Consider the following 18,211-nt stretch of genomic DNA (forward strand, 5'->3'; position numbering starts at 1 on the left):
TTTCCTGACGATTAGTCCTGAATATAATATATCAGGAAGGACGAAACAAAGGCGCGTGACTTGAGCAGAAAGCACTTGAACACTTGCCACGAAGATGTCAATCGGCTTAACCTCTTGAGTAAGACAAATTATTCCAACACGATCAAACAAGACGAGCTGTGCAAGTAACACGACATCCAATAGGGCATTGTCATGAATGTATATACAAACATGGTCATACCAGGCCATTCATAAAAAACGCCGGGAGGATTTGCTTGCAGATGACACGATATAAATGGTCGCTTTTCGTTGGAGAAACACTTCGAAAATCAAAATGAGCTGTGTGCGCCAATCCCCCTTGTTTGAAGCTGCATCACCAAACCGCGACTGCTACCAAACGGGGAGCATCTGACCTCCTCACCACACGAAGCGCAAACCGGGAGAACGGTCCCTTTTGCTGTCACCGCCAGCATTGTCCACACACCTGGTCTTCAGCCACACTACCTCCATGGCTGGCGTTATTTTCCTGTCCAGGCCGGGAATGACGACGTCAGATTCCTGGCTCGGGTTCGCCTCGTACGAGAACGGGTAGAACCCCATTTCCTGCAGCCCTAGGAACGAGGCGTACACCTGCCGGTGGAAGCGGACGTGCTGCTCCGCGGGCGCCGTGTCGCTGCGCGGGTAGAAGTGCAGCTCCGCGCCCAGCTGCTCCACACTCCTGAACAGCAGCGAGTCGCGGCCGCGCGCCACTTGCTGCTGCAGCACCTCCCACTCCGAGCCCTCTACATCCATCTTCAGGTAGTGGATCGTGCTCTGCGCGTGCCCCATCTCGTCGGCGAGCGTGTCGAGCGTGCGCATCTGCCAGTCGGGGTGGCGCGGGTGCCGGCCGTCCTCGCCCCCCACGCCGTACCGCGCGAAGCTGATGGTGCCGTTCTGGTCGCCGGCCGTCGCGTTCATGCTCGGGTCGAAGGCGAACACGTTGCAGCCGAACGCCTCCATGTCCCAGTCGAAGGACCACTCGTCGTTGATGCCGAGCGAGTAGACCAGGCAGGGCGCGGCTGAAGGCAGGCCCAACTCCGGGTCCATGCAGGCGGCCTTGTTGCCGTCGAGCACCGCGGCCAGGTCCACTCGGGCCATCTGACGTCACGCGGACCAAGTCACGGGTGATCTCGTGGGACATCAGCGGCACTGACAAAAACAGGTGTAACGCGGCAGGCGACGGGGATTTACTTGACGAGCCGATGCAGAACGCAATCGTGTTTGCTTCGCACGGCGGGACTCTGTACGCTCGCGCCGACAAGCTGTCGTGATGGCAACCTTGCATGAATGTGCTTTATCGCCCACGTAATCGTTACAAATGTGTAGGTTGTGCCTGTCAAACGTCGCCTCACGGGGTGCTCTACTGGCGGCGTCATATCAAAACGGAATGCGGCAGATAACGTATCCTTCCTTAGTTTGCTGCTGCCAGACGTCGGAGCTAGGGGCCATCTTACGCCAGTCACCCATGATGGCCTGTCAGGGTAAGACTCTAGCCACAAGTAAGAGGACGATACTGCCAGGATAAAGCCTGATAAGAATCGAGACGTTACGATTTTGGATCGCATCACGCGCAAAACAGAAATTAAAAGCCAGCCTGGACCGCTGAACAGCGATAGCTTCAGCAAGGCTCTTGGTCGCCAAGCAGTAATGCTGCTGGGCTAGTAAGACGAAGGCAAACAACATATTTTGTGACAGAATGCGTTGCTAGTAATACTACAGCGAAATAGGCACCATACGATCGGTAAAAACGAACCGGGTTTTGGGTCAATGCGCCTCAGCTAGACAGTGAGCAGCATCGCTGACCAGACAAGAACTTGATCTTTAAATGCGATGCTTTACGTTAGAGATTGATCAATTGCAAGGTGCTGTGTATTTTACGGGCCTAGCAAAAACGACTGAAAGGTTTTGCAAAAACGCAAACGCAATTTGCCGAACGCTGAAAGAACCCCGCCTGCACGAGGGTCAACATGTTGTAGATTATGGTTAACGCGTCCTCTTACCTGATGCCGATTTCCCCAAAACAACTTCTCAATCCCGTCAAAAGCCAACAGTGCTCTACTTCACGAGCTATGTGCTAAAAACAGGCCGCACCAGTACAAACATCACGCAAAAACAGCTTCAGAACCAACGCGCACAGGATCTCACCGCTTTGCCACCGAAGGAGACCACTTTACGGCAAGCTCTCTTGTTGGGCTGAGTGATGTAGGTGAACAGGTCTCTGAGCATAACCACTGTCGTCCTCTGACATGGGCGGCAGTGCGTTCACCGCCATCCCCGGCAGACATGGCGAGGAAAACGACCCACTGCGGAGATAGAACAGGGCGAAGCTGACGGCAAACTTCACGCGAGTCGCGCATGAGAGACAGATCCAGTAATGGCGATGGGCTTTCAGTGTGTGTGATTACGCTGATGACCCCCTCTTTTGCAAGATGGCGCTCTGGCCTTAGCAGATTCTGTGGAACAAGACACAGTCTGCGTGGTTTACTCTACGGTATCGCTAGTCGCCATGACTATTTGGGTTACAACCTCATGTGTCAACCGCGGTGCAGGAAACAGAAACACAGCCCTTGAACAGGGCAGCAAGTAGGAGTCTTTGCGGGTTTGATTACCCATATTAGTATCCATGTGGAACGTGTAACTGGTCGGCTAAGGTACATATTTTGGGGAGATAATGGGTATGGTTGCAGGTAAGGACAAGACGCTGACCAAATGCTAGGTAGACGATACATGCAATTTACTACACAATCTCACTGTTTGCGCTTCTTCTGGTCATAATTAGCCCCATTCACCCTACTTTTGCAATTATCCATAGGCTTATAACCCCAAAGAGTGTGTTTGCGTGCAAACTTACCGGAAACTTTCCCACAATTTATCACCAAGCTGCTAGAAAATGCGGATGGGTAGGTTGTGGATGGGCATACCTGATGAGGAACCCGTCGCGGACGGCGCATGAGTATGGGCACAGCCCCGTGAGTAGCGGGTGTACTGGGTACAGGGAACCCTACCATTTTGAGGTTTCGAGTAACAAGTCCTAACTTACAACCTGGCAGATACAAGACAAGCACGAGCTAGACGGTCGTTGGGGTTGAACGCCCACGTTATGCCCGTTGCTCTCAAACGCATGGAACACATTTAATACGCTCTCGGGGCTGGTCAATTTGGCCCCTCTAAGGTTTTTCAGGAATGTTTTCCAGACGACGCGGCGAAGCCGCGCAAAATTTTGTCTATCTGCATTGTAGACAATTGAATAGCGGATCCTTTGGTGCCAAAAATTGGATAACCTTGCAAGGTCGTTGATCTACAGCAAGTCAACGTCAGACCTTGGATTGGGCGAAGTCAATTTCTAGGAAATCGCTCAATTTGATGCAATAACGGAGTGTTAGATTAAGCCACACATCTCTGAGATACTTTTGTTGGGGAAAATAACAACTGAATGAACACATTACATCGAACTAGGGTCAGGTATGAACGTCAGATCCAGATCAAAACCAGAATAAGTCAGAAAAGGTCACTGACCTAAAATGAGCCAGCTCAACATTTTGTTTCCAGGAACATACTACCCAGCGTAATCTGTGTCGCTTATTCAAATACAAAACTTAAAGCCGTCCTGTGTGACTTGGGTCACCATGACCTCCGAAAAGTCAAACAATGTCAATGACCTTAAATGGCTAGCGGGCCTAGCGCCGGTGGCACATCCGTTCGGTTCAAACCTGAGGCGTCGCATGTACGGAGAGAGGCGAAACCATGTTTTGTCAGCGGCCGTATCAAACCATAAATTGCACGCAACAAACCCCATGCGCTATTTCACGTCATACTAGGCAGTGCCAGTGCTGGAGAAAGAGCTCTTGCGGGCTTCAATCTATCCATGAATATCGCTCTCCACCGCTTCGCTACCAGTTGTACATTTTTTTGCGTTAAATGGCTAATAATCCGGTAATAATAATTTGGTTAAATGGTAATAATCCGTTACCTTCAGTTAAGGATTGCTATGATGTTTCACATCCAAAATTAATATCTCTAGCATTTACAATCCGCACCTGGAAAACTGTTATCCCTCAGTCCTGGAACCAACAACCAGAAGGCCAACACTGGATAACCTTTTTATGGCCTGGGTCATAGGCGTCGGAATGATTTAAAAAGGGGGACCAAGCTCAGGGTGTACTCAAAGAACTATTTCTGGAAAGCGAGCCCGATGACCGGTGGGGGGGGGGGGGGGGTAGGTGTGGCGGTTGTTATCACTCCTTATTCAAATGTCATGGCTGCTATGCTAGATATCCATCTAGAGCTGTTTATGACTGGTGCAAAATCTTACCTATTCGACTCATCAGTCATTTGGCAACTAAGGCTATCCAGATTCCCTGGATTATTCGTCCATTTTAACATTGTCTTTCCTGGGGAGGCAAAATTCCACCAGCGGGTAGACATTTTGGGTCATTAAGGAAGCATCTGCATTCACAGTGTAGATGCCAGAATACGGTCTGGATATAGGCTGGCGAGAATTTTGAAAGTGCATCGATAGCTCACAGTGCGACAGATTTTTCATGCGCCTTTATTTCACTGGCTGCTTTTCAAGAGATAAGACTTGTCGCAGCATTTAAGGCGGAAACAAATTCGGGAACTTGAAACTGCTAGAAACAATGTGTCTCACAAATCATAAAACTGGAGATTCTCTTTTCAGAATCAAGCCACATAATAACGCCCATCTGTCATATGTTCCTTATCTAGGCCCTGCTCCTGTCCGCCGTCGGTGACCACCGCCCTGGCGCGGATGTCTCCCACATGACTGAATGCGAACTGATCGTACGGCTGCTTTGTTGCATACTTTTGGACCAGCGTTACTACTACATGGTGTATGAAACACCTGTGTTGGACATCTGCAACAGTATTTTTTCCGAACTATCTTCCCTTACACCACGCCATAGCAGAAAAATGGCGTCCGGGAAGCTGTCTGCCATAGGAATGAATTGGCCAAACGGACACTTTATTGCCCATCATGCAGCGTATACGATTTGATCTGCTTTTGTGTGTAGGCAGGGGCGTAGCCAGAGCCTTGCCAAGGGGGAACACAAGGTTGACAAAAGCCCATCTTATGGTGATCCCCCAAAATCCCCGGATGTAGCTTTTTTGTCAACAAGTGACGCGGTTCTCTTCGCTTTATTGCTATTTTTACCTTGTAGCCAGAACAGAAACCAGGAGCTACCGTGAGTTCAATTATGTTTGTATTTTGTGGTCACTGAACTGCAGAAGTCAGGTGCTGAATGACTACATGGAATAAATCACCGGTGCTCTTAATTTACAATGGTTAGTTGACTCTTTCTAAGCCGATAGAATTCAGAAGCTTTGACAAAATATTATATCTGGGTTCATATGACATTGAGGATATCGCGAAGGCAGATTGTAGATCGCTATGTTTGATTCAAATCTGAAGATGAAAAGTTTATGGCAGATCGAGTGGCCAACAATGTGCATTAACACGGACAAGCCATGTTTGCCTGAAAATGTTCACCATTCAGTCAAAATTGATTAGTGATACAATTGATGTAACGTGTTTTTTAACATGCTCGCTCGCAAATCTTAGCAACAAAAACCTCGACACTAGGCATTGCAGTCTCCATAGTCCGCGGAGCGTTAGCCCAGTGGCTCATATTTAGCCGTGTCCCACCGGTGGACGAAAATGATGACGTTCCTTAAATGATTGTCTTTATGTACTTTAATCGACTAGTAAGACAAATTATGTGACGTAATTTTGAGCGTGCGCATTAGAAAATTTTGGAAACACATGCCTCGACCCCAAGCGTTGCAGTCTCCGCAGGCCGCGCAGCGTCGGCCTAGCAGCTGGTATTAAGTTGTGGATAACGGGTGGACGAAAATAACTACGCTTCTGGACTGATGAAAAGAACGGATTGGCCCTTAAAGCGCCGCGAGGTGGTGCTGGAATCTGGTAGTTAAACTAAAAGAGTTAAGGAAAAATATTTATTTTTCGTGTTTTTGCAGCCATTTATCTATCCAAAAGACAAATAAACACGGCGCCTGCCATTTGGTGGCACTTGCAGTGGCTGAAGCGGTTCGGTTTTACGGAAGCTGTAGTCCATGCCATTCTTGTCTCTGCTCTCGAGGTTTTGGGCGGGCATGTTCAAACCTTTTAATGTAATTTGTTTCACTAATCCATTCTGAAAAAATAAACGCTCTCATGCAAACATGGCATAGCCTTACTGATTTCAAAATTCATTTCGACCCACCCTATTCAACAATAATGAGACCCCCACTCTACTCAACAATAAAAGACCTCTTATTTCCCTCCGGGCAAAGGGCCTCTTGAGTAGAGCACCAGGGGTACATTACCGTTCCCGGTAAAGGCCGAAGGGTCACTCCGTCCCATTGCGGAGTGTCTTCCGGCTATCATTCTGGTGGCACGGGGCGGGATTTCCTGGTCGATCCGGAGGGCATTAGCAGGGTATATCATATCGCATTGTTCCCACCCCTGGCACGGGAGGCCTTCTGACTCGCGAAGTTAGGCCCGGATCAGCACAGGAACCCTCATTGGCACAACAACATCCCTGATCACCGCAGGTAGCCCGATAGTTGTCACATAGATTCCAGTTCCATGTTTTCCTGTGTTCTTCAGAGATATTGAGTTCTCCCTGACTGTACATTGTAGATGAAATGGGGTTCCTTGTGCTAACATGGCTAACCCATGTTCGTCTTAAAATGCTCAAGATCCTGTCAGAGCTAATTACTGATAAGAAAACTACGTAATGTGGTGTTGAACATGCATGCTTGCAAGTCATAACAATAACAGCCCCGACGCCCGGCGTTGCAGTCTCCAGACCGTGCGGAGCGGGCCTTGCGGCTGTAACACCCTGCCCTGTCAGCCCTGCGGTCGTCCAATCTCGGCCTAAAATATAAATATTGAACGTGCCAAATTTCAGAAATAACACAAGGCTGTGAAGGCCTATTGCCGTCGACACAACGTCCAATTTTCTTTAAAAGTCAACTTTGATGATGGCCATTCTTATTTGCTCGACCTGTTTTTCTGCCTTCTCACATTTACCAACCTGCTACAAGCAATGTAGCAGTTCACAACGAACGTTTCATTCACGTTTGTCTTCATGCACGTAACCACATCGCTGATTTAAAATAATGTGGCCCAGGCGTGCATTGGTCTCAAACGGTCGAAACGCCTCAGGGCAAATAAAATGCGAAATGAAATCGTGATTGAACATTCGATCCTCTTATCCTCTTTCTTCCTTTATCCTGCAATCTCGCAGGATTGCAAGGTTGCAGGATGATTGAAAAGTCTTTATTCCGAACTCAATCCGGACCCTATTCTCTTTTCATTTTTCTCGCTTTATTCTGAATCCTCACAACGGCCCGTTTGTCCGGAGCGGGCTGCACGCACCAGCCACGAGTGGGCCGAGAAGCCCTGGGAGGGGGGGGGGGGGGATCCCCGGCCCGGCGCACGGCAAATTCCTGCAGAGATGTCCCTGCACGGTCTCAGGCTCGACGGTTGGGTCCCCAGGTGCATGTAGTCCTGTCCCACCGTTATCCATTCTCCTTCAGCCCATGGCGTTGGAATGATCCTTATGGGTCGAAAGGGCTCTGATCCAAATAACCAAATAACGAAATCATGATTGAAACTTGCACAGCCTGCACCACGTTGGTTGAGAGCCGATTGCCGGCCGCCATACTAAGAAATCGTGTTCACTAACGCCAGATATAAACAACTCAGTAATGCTATTCTTTTTGGCCTTGAACGATGCATGACCATTTGAGAGGCGGATTGGAATGACGTTTCTATGGCGTCACGCATGCCTGAGTGACCTTGAAATAGTCTGCACGAAAAAGTATGCTCATCTTTGCGGAAGTGTAACCCATTATCTAGAGGGCTTTAGGCCTCAAGAAGGGCAAAGCTGTAAACTGCACCGAATGATCTTCAAAGCGGCTATTTCACAAATGCATGGAAATATGGAACACTTCCTTTAATGGGACAACAAAATGAAACGATAGAGATTTGTTGATATTTCGGCTGCAAGCCTTCGTCAAAACAGGATATCAATGAGCAGCTATTTTTAAACTTGCCCATCGCCTTAAATCCCTTCAAATGGCTTGAGTTTAGTGCTCCTCATTGTACTGCTCCGACAAAGGCTTGTAGTCGAAATATTAATAGATCCACATATTTCACCTTGTCGTCGTCCATCAAAAGAGGAAACAGGTCAAAAGCATCGCTCTTAAGTTTTTCAGTGTTTGCACAATGCTATGATCGTATGTGCTCCAAACACTGTAATGATTTAAGGCAAGGCTGTAACTTGTCTAGTCTAACTGTAACTGTAACTTGGCTAACCCACTTGTCCGGTCCGAATGTTTTCATAAGCTTGGCGACCTACAAAAATGAACAATCTGTAAGACAAGCGGTATCATTTACATCCGCTGGATGTACGGTACACCTATAACGAGATCGGTCATGACATCACAGCCTCACATCGTCGAAGGTTAGACGAACCTGGGAACCAACAACCATTGCGATGCAGATCACCTGGCCGATCTGACCGCGCGTGAATCTGGCGTGCTTGACGAGTGGTGGATACCCAGGATTCGCTCGGTTGGTAGACAGCGTTGATAAGCCGAACAGGCTTCCGGCACTTGGTAAACAGGACTGGACTGCGACAAGACCCGCCCACCTGGTAACAGTGAGGCTGGCTGTGGCACAAGAAGTCCTCAGCCACGGCTAAATCATTTCACCTGGCAAGCGAAAGTGCCTGACGACAGCCTGTAGACTGAGCTCACTTGTTGAAGATGGCGCTGGGTCGCGGCAGGCCCACCAGACAGGCGTAGAGCAGGGCGGACGCCAGCCCGACGGCCAGCAGGGGGCGCCGCGACGTCCTGAGCCACCAGGCCATGCTGGGGAGCACAGCCAGCCTGCCCCACGCCGCCGACCGACTGCCCGCGACGGGCGGCAGCAGACCCGTCGCGGCGTCCGGTCACCGACTCCTCGTCGAGACCGCCGTCAAGGTCACGGACCACCACGTGGCTGCTGGAAAATGGTCCCGGTCCGGCCGGTGGTCAGTGGTCAGGGGTCACTGTCTGGTGTTGTCTTGTGTTTGGTGTGGTAGAGCTAGAATAATATATTGCTAACTATAGCAGCTTTATCACGCACGTTTATGTGCTGACGGTGGGTACCTGAGCAGCAAGGAAGAACGGCTCAAAAATTAGAACAATCCAACGTGAGGTACCGTACAATGTCTTTAAACGGGCGGCGGCGCATTCCTGCAGCACAGCCTGAGGAATGTACATCGAGAGTGAAAGCGCAGGAGGGGATTTTTCCCCGCCAGCAGCATGCTGTTAAAGGCCCTGGCCTGTAAACTTGCCTGTGTGACGACCTGGCTCTCCGCAGTGCACTAACAGATGTCTGGTAAATGTCTCACTGAAAGATCTCGGGTAGATGTTTTGCAAGAGAAAGCGAACTTCCGCGTATCACACAGCAACGACAGTCCTACGCCAACAACGGCACTCACGCTGGCCCGCCTGCCCGCCGGCCGGCCGTTGCCATGGCGACGGCGAGTCAGCGACCCCGGCGGTGGGCCGGTGTTTTTGGTCGGGCCGGTCACTCGCGGTGGCGGCCTCGCTCCGCCGGCTGGAGGCGGGCGGCCCCGAGGAGGCGCCTTCCGTGCAGGCATGGCCGTCCCGCCCCGGTGGTATTTCAAGCGCAAGACACAGCTGCAGTGGCTGACGGCTGCACTGGCAGGCTACATCCTCCTGACAGCGTTTCTCGTGCGAACGCGGCAGGCAACGGTCGCGCCGGCACACAGGTGGGTGCGAGTTGGCTGCACCGTTTTGGATGAACCATAGGCGAACCAAGTGGGATATTTCATCGATGGGCACGTGAATGGAGACCCAAAAAAGGAGGGTCCCACGTTGGCATGGGATTTTCGACTAAAATTGCCATCTTGAAGATAATTCGGTGCAGTTCAGAGCCCTCCCCCCCCCCCCCCATTTTGGACATAACCGTTCTGAGCAACACTCCAGCGAAGATGCGCAGATTGTTTCGGAGAGTCTATTTTAAGGCCACAGAGGCGTCATGATGCCATAGTAACGTCATCAAAACCTGGCCATTCCATTAGCCATGCGGCGGGCAGGGTCAAGACAAATGTAATCGTATAGTCGTTGGCTTTCAATTAATGTTGTGCAGGGTAGGACGGTGTGATCAAGCAATGACGCATAGAGAAGTGTACTTACTAAAAATAAAAATATTGTTTTTTAGAGTGGTCTCTACCACTTAAAGGCATACCATTAGCTGTAAGTGAGCTTTTTTCATCGTATCTGACGATTGGTTCAACATTTTTGAATATGGAACATTCCATTTAACTGAGACTGTCAGGCGAACGGCCAGTGAGGTCATATTATACACGGAGGAAGTGGTGAGCATCAGCGCTCCCGTGTGATCATCGAGTCAGGCCGTCTGCTACACTAGGGGTAAACCAAGGTGATCGGTAATGGTTTGGGTGCCAGAACCGAGACCCGTGATCGCACTATCCCCAGTCTTCGCACGGAGCTGAAATTTTGAGCTGCTGAACAACGATGTGATGCGTATTGTATTACAGCAGACTGGCAGTTACGTCCTTCTAACGAGGCAGTGTACCGATGAGAACGTGTATATCTAAATGCGAACAATACGTCGGTGCGAGAATGCGAGTAGGAAGCAGTCATGCTGGTAGAAGCAATTAAAGGAAGTAAAGGTACGAGCTCGTTTGGATAACATCCATGTCAAATGCTAGCTGTACTAATGAGTTGTTAGGCGCTACTGCTGCCGAAATCGGGTTGAAAACGAAATTGAAATTAGCACTACATGAATACTTAATGCTATGGAATCCTGTCGAATTCGTTGATCAGTAGTATCATTTTGTACTCGTAAGACAAAATAATACCTCGTAAGACGGGCAGGTCATACAACATAAATTGTTTGGCTAGGCTACTCACTTCATCCCCTGACCAATCAACTGATAACTCACCATTGGTTCTGCGCTCCACATAATCATACGCCAGCAATGATCGCTCGTCGCCAGCGACTAATAGTGATTGGTCCCTGGGATTTTTAAAGGGAATGTGTCACGCTTGAAGATATTGAAGCAAAGATCAGAGATGACGAAACTAGCTAACTTATAACTTTAAGTATACTTTTAAGTAAAACATACTGCGCCAGACAGTACGATATTTGTTTTAAGTAAATACGCTACTCAATGCGTCATGGTTGGATTGTGTCATCGTACCTTGTATAGTGCCGATTGGGACCCAATGGACGGCGGTTTTACGTGGAAGTCTTGCTCACGAACGCCAGATATGAATAACCCGCCAATCATATTTGTATTGGTCTTGATCAACGCATGGCTTATGAACTGATGGGATTTGAATGACGCTATTATGACGGAATTAATGCCAAGGTGACCTTAAAATACTTCCTCGAAATAGTCTGCCCATTTTAGCGCGAGTGCAGCTGAGAAGCCAGAGAGAGATGGGTCTGAAGAAGGGCGGGGCTGTGTAACTGCACTGGATGATCTTCAAGATGGCTGCTTCAATTGCCTCCCCCCTCCCCCCAAGGAATGTGGAACACTCCCTTTAACCTTTGCTGGCACGAGCGCAGTGCTCGCAGACCCTCCCCACGAACTGTCTGGCAATCCTGTTGCCAACTTCATGGTGATGATCGTCGTAATGGTGTTTTCGTTACGGATTAGTCGGCATATATATATATATATATATATATATATATATATATATATATATGTATATATATACATGTATATGTATATATACATATATAGGCTAAATGCATCATTCAAGGCAACAGACTGCATGTTACGCGAAAAAACTGATACAAGAGCGAACGAAAAGCCGGCAGCGGAGCAGGCCGGGAGGGGAAGGGGGGCACAGGGAACATATGCCCCCCCCGTAACTTTTCAGGGCCCCGGCCTGCAGGGGTGGGCACTCAAATGCCGACCGGAGGTCCCTTTATGCCGGTCGGGGGCCCCCGGATCAGTGAGGCCATACCAGTCGGTCAAACACCACCAGCACCACACATTCGGCTCCGTGTCGGCATGGGTCTGAGGGTCCATTTCCCAAGCAGGGGCAAAGCGGGGATCAGCGATTTACATTGGTCGGGCTCCAGCGTGAGAACGACCGTCGTGAAATAATGCTTCCGAAAGTCTTACGAAAAATATAAATCCGTAAAAATCCTTAAAAAAATAAATCCGTGCCGTTCAAAGATGGGACTGGCGCATATCTCTGTCTTCCTTTTTACAACTTTGAGGCTGTCCTCTGGACGGATTGACAGTTATGTCAACACAAAAATAGACATTCTAAGTCAACTCTTCCAGTTTGACCACTCCTTTTTCGTCCGTGCGTTGTGCACCGCTTAGTGCTGATCGCGGGACCGATGCCGAGCAGCTTATGGGGATGGTAATACCGGGCGTCGGGGCTTTTGTTACTTATTATTGCGGGCGTGCCTGCTCAGAACTACACCGCCCTACTCTTCTCACTAATCCATTCTGACTGAGTGTTGAACATTTTTAGGCAGCATGGCCTTGTTGATGAAACTTTTTGACTTATTTCTATCTATAATCTACGTTCACGGGGCCCTCAGTATGTTTGAAGAACTCTGTTCTGACAAGGCTTCTGACTTTTATCGGTTTAGACAGAGTCCATTGACCAAAGCAAAATAAAGAGCGCCGGCAATGTATTACATGCAAGTCGTTTAACACCTAATTTCTTCATACAAATTGAAACAACATAGATTTCGCGGTGGTTTTTGACTTTTGTTCCGGTTATAGAAGGTAAAACTCATATAAAGCATGGGAAACCGCGTCCTCCACTGACAAGTTAGTCATATCCGTTGATTTTTTGTTGGGGGGGGGGGGGATTTTCACCATTAGAGCGCCATTTGAAAACCCTGTGCACCCCTTGTAATGGCAAGCTTTATATGTAAAAAAAGCACTCGTTTAAACGAGGTGAGCATGACAAAATATTGACATGTCAAAATGCTTTTCCGGTATTTTCTATTTATGTTTTTGGGTTTTTGTGTGCTTTTATTGTTTGTGTCTTCTGATGTGGGTGCCGTATTTATGTAGCACGTGACCATGTCCCTTTGCTGTGCTGCAGCGCGTCCGCCGCTCTCTGCCGACCTGAAATGGAGGTGAATGTGCTGCCGCCGATGTCAGACGACAACGCTACCATGTTCAAGGACCTGTTCTCCTACATTACCCAGCCTAATAGCAAGACGTGCGGCAGAGTCTTGAGGTTCGGGGGAATGGCGGTAAGTGACGGCGCTGCTCTCGATGAAGCGTAGCGATTTTGTTGCAGTTGTGTTGTCTGTCTTCGTTTGCGCAACATTTATGTTTTCCTATTGGTGAAGGCTAGCGCTGACGCACCTCAGCTGTCTGGAACCTCATCCGCTTGTCGACCCTTCCGCTGCCGACGTAGCGTTATGCATTGGACAGCGTAACACATCTCCCATATATGGGCCATCAATGCAGGCAGCATTTTCGGACTTTGTTTCCGTTACGCGTTCTCCGTCCCGTCAACCCTGCCTTGCCAGCCTTCGTCCACATTCTCCGCCCGTGCTCTTGCCTCGCACAGACGCGCCCCGCCCCGAGGTGACCTGACCTGCGCTTTTTCCTCAGCTGATGATGCGTGGCATGCCGCCGATAGAGGATGGCCACAAATACGTCTGCGTAGATGACGAGTTCAGCATCCTGCGCACCGACTCGTGCTTGGTGTACTCGTTCGGCGTCAGCGATGACTGGTCGTTCGACTGGGACATGGAGTCGTTCGGCTGTATGGTTTACTCGTTCGACCCGTCCATCAACACCACCACCGGCTACCAGAACGGCTCCATCATCTTCCTGCAGTACGGCGTCGGCGATCGCGACTACAGCGCCGAACATGAATGGGAGATCCGCACGCTTGACACCTTCGTGGAGCGGCTGAAGCACGCTGGCCGCACCATCCAGTACCTTAAGATGGACGTGGAGAACGCTGAGTGGCAGGTGCTCCGGCAGCAGGTGAAACGCGGGCGCGACTCGACGCTCTTCAAGAACGTGGAGCAGCTGGGAATTGAGCTGCACTTCTTCCGCAATCCGGCGACGCTGGAAAACGCTGCATTCTACCGGGAGGTTTACGCGTCGTTCCTGGGCCTACAACAGATGGGCTTCTACTTGTTCTCGTACGAGCCGAACCTCTCGGAGGAGCCACACACCCGCATTCCGGGCATGGATGGGAAATGGCCTCGGGCGATGGAGGTGGTGTGGTTGAAGACCAAGTGTGTCAATCGACCGTCGGGTCTCGAGGGCACGTGAGATGTCGTGAGGGCCCGGATGTAGGCATTCACACACGTCACTGACGGAAGAGCATCACATTTGCCGTGGCTCCGTTGCTGGTAGAAGGCTGCAACGGGATTACGATGACCACTGTCGTCGCAGGCAGGCCTTTGACCCCCTGCACACCATGTTATGCTGATGGCTTACGGGCTGATGTCAGCCCCAGCAAAAGGAACGACCGAATCCTTCAGGCTGTGCCCCCCTGCGCTGGCTTGGAAATAGACTTGGTTGTCCGTATCTCGACTCGGCGGCATATACTGTCCTGTTGGCATTGGCCATGTTTCAGGGAAACTGATCCACTTGTTGGTCAAGTGGGTAATATGCATATGTGTGTTTATAGGTGTATGCATGCGTGTACCCGTTTGTTTCAAAGGAGAAATTTCATCACATCATTCCAGGCTCATTAACGGATATCTTTGGAGACTTTATTTTAAATAGTTTGCAGGAGTGATTTTCGTTGCAGAACACTTATGTTGCGAGCATCTTGAGCTTGAGTTGTGCCATTTGGGTTCACCAAATACGTTCGCCTTTTGCCGTGCTACAAAACTACCGAGTGTTACATGTTGTGCAACGCCACAAGACGGCTTCAGGGACACGTGCTTCGCGGTCATATGTTTGAGATACGAACGAAATGAAAGGCAAGCATAACTAGCATTCAGCACTTGTGGTGTGTGCGGCACACCGAGAACATATGGAGAATAAGCGTTCCGCGGTGTGTTGTTTGCTCGCCGTTGGGCTCCGAGCCGAAAAATGTACGAATACAGCTAAACTGGTACCGTGCAGAACAAGTGCCTTCTGGCACAACTCGACCACGAAATATAGCGGCATAGCACGCACCGATCCGGCTAACCGCGCACCGTGCCTGCAACGACCGCGCCATACCAAATCAGAAACGCATGGAGACAGGTTTGCAATTTCGGCACAGTCGCGTTCACATTGTTAGCTTGATATGGCAGCCATTTGGCGGGCGACGGCCGTACGCCGGCATTCAACGGCATCGTTCCTCCATTGGGCAGTGAGCGGCGACGGTGCTCCTGTGCGGGGTGACGGGCGCGCGCCGGCAGGAGGAGGCCGCCCGACTTTTTAAAAAGGTTTCTTATCATTCGCAGGCAAGATTACCAGAAGGTACCATTTGCTTCAGTGCAGATGTTGTCAGTTTACATGGCAATACACCAGTCAAGGCTATCGGTGCCATGGAAGCTAAGGTAGACAAACATTTCCGTGAAGTTGGTGCTCTCGGTCTATCAAAGGATATCTGAGGGCTTTTAGAACAGTGTCTCCAGGATAATGTTTCCTCGCTCGGAAATGACTTCTACCGACAACAATTGAGAATGGCAGTGGGGAATCCATGCGCTCCTCCTCTGGCGATAATATTTTTAGACCAATTTAAAACGAAGGCCCTGGCCGCCAGCCCATTAAAACCAAGTTTCTTAGCTAGATACATCGATGGTTATGCTGGGGTATGGACGCACGGACAGCGTGCCCTTGAAGAGTTTTTAGAGTTCATGAACAACCAGCATACAAATCCAGGTTTTACGATGAGGCATGCAGGGGGGCGGAAAGGGTGGCCCATATTTGGAAACACTAGTGACAGTGGAAGGGAAGAGCAGCCGCACAACGTTAGAAACGGAGCTCGAGCCCACCAACTCTGGTATCATTCTGCATTGCGAATTTGCGCATCCAACTTCCACTAAGCACAACATAATTCGTGACATATTCCACGGGGCTCTAAACAACTCATCAAGTGGTGAAAAACAGCGTAAACAAAATATGGGCGTTGCTGTTATGTAACGGATATTCTCCGCAACTTTTAGGTAGAATGTTGGAAGAATTAAAAAAGTCTATAGCGCGTGGGGGGATGGGTGGCAGGAGGCGCAACACGTCCTATCGGAAGGGGGATTCTTAACGCTACGTTACATGGATGATGTTTGCTGTGGAAAATCAAACACATAGTTTAAAAATCAAAGCTGTGCATACGCATAGCTTGGAAAAAACACAATAGGCTTAAAAAGTCTCTGGCGAAATCTTCCACCTAGAAACCCAAGTGCCCGAGTGGCAACAGATGTCATTTGTGCAGTTCTGGGTTCAAGGAGCTTGCACGCAAAAAAACGTAGTTTACGAAAACAAGTGTTAACTGTGAGAAAAACATGGGGGGGGGGGTATAGTCTATGTCGGGGAGTCCATGCGCCCTATTCGTTTGAGATATAATGAACACCTGCGAGACGCTAAAAACAAAACGGGGAATACCCCTTTCGGTGACCATTTTTTGGCAAAACACGCTCAGGCTGAAATCGAGGGAAGTATGGACCCTATGCCCCTTTTAAAGCTCAAAGTCATCTACAGAGCGCAGGACCACACAGACAGTAAATAAGTGAACCCATTCCTATAAAAAGTCGGCGACGAAATCTAAACATACGGGGCTCATCATGGCAAAATATGCGAACCTGATATGTGCCTCTATGTGTGATGTGTGCCAGCTTAAAATCATTTACATGTATAAGTGATGCCTGACGCGAACGTGCCATGCCTGTTCAACGGAAATCGTTTGCATGCATAACTGGTGCCCGATGTGTGATGCCTGCTTATCTTAAGTTCGCTTGCGTGTTCGAATGAAGCGTGATATGTGATGCCTATTTGCTTGAATTCGTTTGCATGCACACAAGTCCGGCCATTCTAATTCTTAGATAGGCACTGTATCCTGGTAATGGCTGGCAATCGCTCTTTGTTAAATCCCCTGAGCGTTGGCGTCCTTTAAAGGCTGTGGTTTGCCCTTTCAAAAAAGCAACTGAAAATTCGAGTAGGATCATCGGCAGGTAAGTTAGAATTTACTTCTGCTATTGTTTCGAGAAAGGCATGTTGCCGAAATATCAATCTAACTATATCTCCATTCTCCCGGTTTTTTCCGAGGCATGAGGCTAACACTACTGTCTTATGTATGCGGCTAATGTTCCTCGCTAATGCACTGAACGACTTACACCATTGTACCTTGTACAACATTAATTGAGAGCCAACTGATGGCCTTTATATCTGGAAATCGCGCTCACCAACACTAGACATGACGACTCGACAATTGTCTTGTTTGACCTTGGTTACCAAATGGCTAAAGGAATAACAGGATTTGAATGACATGATTACAGCATCATGGATGCCTGGGTAACTTTAAAAGAGTCTCCCCGAAATAGCATTCGCACCTTTGCGGACATGTAGCTCAGAAACTAGAGGGGGATAAGGTCTTACGAAGGGCAGGGCTGTAAACTGCACAGAACGATCTTCAATGTGGCTATTTCCATCCAGAAACCCATACAAATGTGTGACGCTCTCTTTAAAAAGTTTGTAACACGTGACCTCATGAAGTGCCCGAGCAATTACCACGGTTTTGCGCTAACGTACCACAAAGCTCGGTTGGTCGCTTCTTCTCAGTTTGCTTATTAACACTTTTGGCAACAGAATTGTGAATTTTTCGTGCTAGCCTCCATCAGTGATCTTCTTTTACATCCCACACCCACTCTTTCAGTCGCGCAGCGATAACTCGTACCCGGGTCCTCGATGCAGTACAACACGGAATTTCCATAAACTAATTCAAATCACAATGTGTTTTACCAAACTGCACGCGCAGTCCCAGACCTAATTTCGAATGCCTATGCCGCTGACTTACGTTCTGCCGTGCAGGAAATGTGCGGGGTCCACCGCATGCAAATATTTCGAGACCCAGCATCAGCCGATCGTGACACGTGCCGACTATCAATAGATTATGCCGACCTCAGCTATCTTCCGGTGTAGAACTTCAGGTGGTGCGATGTTTCCTGCCATGCTGCTTTTACATGTCAATA

General features: G+C 49.2%; 2 protein-coding genes across 2 annotated transcripts; one reads left to right on the forward strand and one right to left on the reverse strand.

The window, feature by feature from the left end:
* Positions 1 to 371: 371 nt before the first annotated feature.
* Positions 372 to 9,043, reverse strand: LOC119114871 (uncharacterized). Its single transcript, XM_037238932.1, has 3 exons — positions 8,803 to 9,043; positions 2,164 to 2,321; positions 372 to 1,116 (listed from the first exon to the last, which is right to left on the reverse strand). Exons 2-3 carry the CDS (start codon positions 2,242 to 2,244, stop codon positions 397 to 399), a joined length of 801 nt encoding a protein of 266 aa, XP_037094827.1. The 5' UTR covers positions 2,245 to 2,321; positions 8,803 to 9,043; the 3' UTR covers positions 372 to 396.
* A 593-nt stretch (positions 9,044 to 9,636) lies between these two features.
* LOC119089703 (uncharacterized) lies at positions 9,637 to 15,156 on the forward strand. Its single transcript, XM_037212518.1, has 3 exons — positions 9,637 to 9,824; positions 13,165 to 13,318; positions 13,686 to 15,156. The coding sequence occupies exons 1-3, from the start codon at positions 9,691 to 9,693 to the stop codon at positions 14,358 to 14,360; spliced, it is 963 nt and encodes a 320-aa protein (XP_037068413.1). The 5' UTR covers positions 9,637 to 9,690; the 3' UTR covers positions 14,361 to 15,156.
* Positions 15,157 to 18,211: the final 3,055 nt, after the last annotated feature.

Source organism: Pollicipes pollicipes, unplaced genomic scaffold (genome assembly GCF_011947565.3).
Source record: "Pollicipes pollicipes isolate AB1234 unplaced genomic scaffold, Ppol_2.1 Scaffold_3087;HRSCAF=3621_pilon_pilon_pilon, whole genome shotgun sequence".
Taxonomy (NCBI): domain Eukaryota; kingdom Metazoa; phylum Arthropoda; class Thecostraca; order Pollicipedomorpha; family Pollicipedidae; genus Pollicipes; species Pollicipes pollicipes.

Bases quoted from the DNA above. Each gene is read 5' to 3' on its own strand.
- LOC119089703 (XM_037212518.1), top strand. From the start codon at position 9,691: ATGGCCGTCCCGCCCCGGTGGTATTTCAAGCGCAAGACACAGCTGCAG. The intron at 9,825-13,164 runs GTGGGTGCGAGT...GCTGTGCTGCAG, and splicing joins ACGGTCGCGCCGGCACACAG to CGCGTCCGCCGCTCTCTGCC. The intron at 13,319-13,685 runs GTAAGTGACGGC...CTTTTTCCTCAG, and splicing joins TGAGGTTCGGGGGAATGGCG to CTGATGATGCGTGGCATGCC.
- LOC119114871 (XM_037238932.1), bottom strand. From the start codon at position 2,244: ATGCTCAGAGACCTGTTCACCTACATCACTCAGCCCAACAAGAGAGCT. The intron at 1,117-2,163 runs GTGAGATCCTGT...GCGTGACGTCAG, and splicing joins TCTCCTTCGGTGGCAAAGCG to ATGGCCCGAGTGGACCTGGC.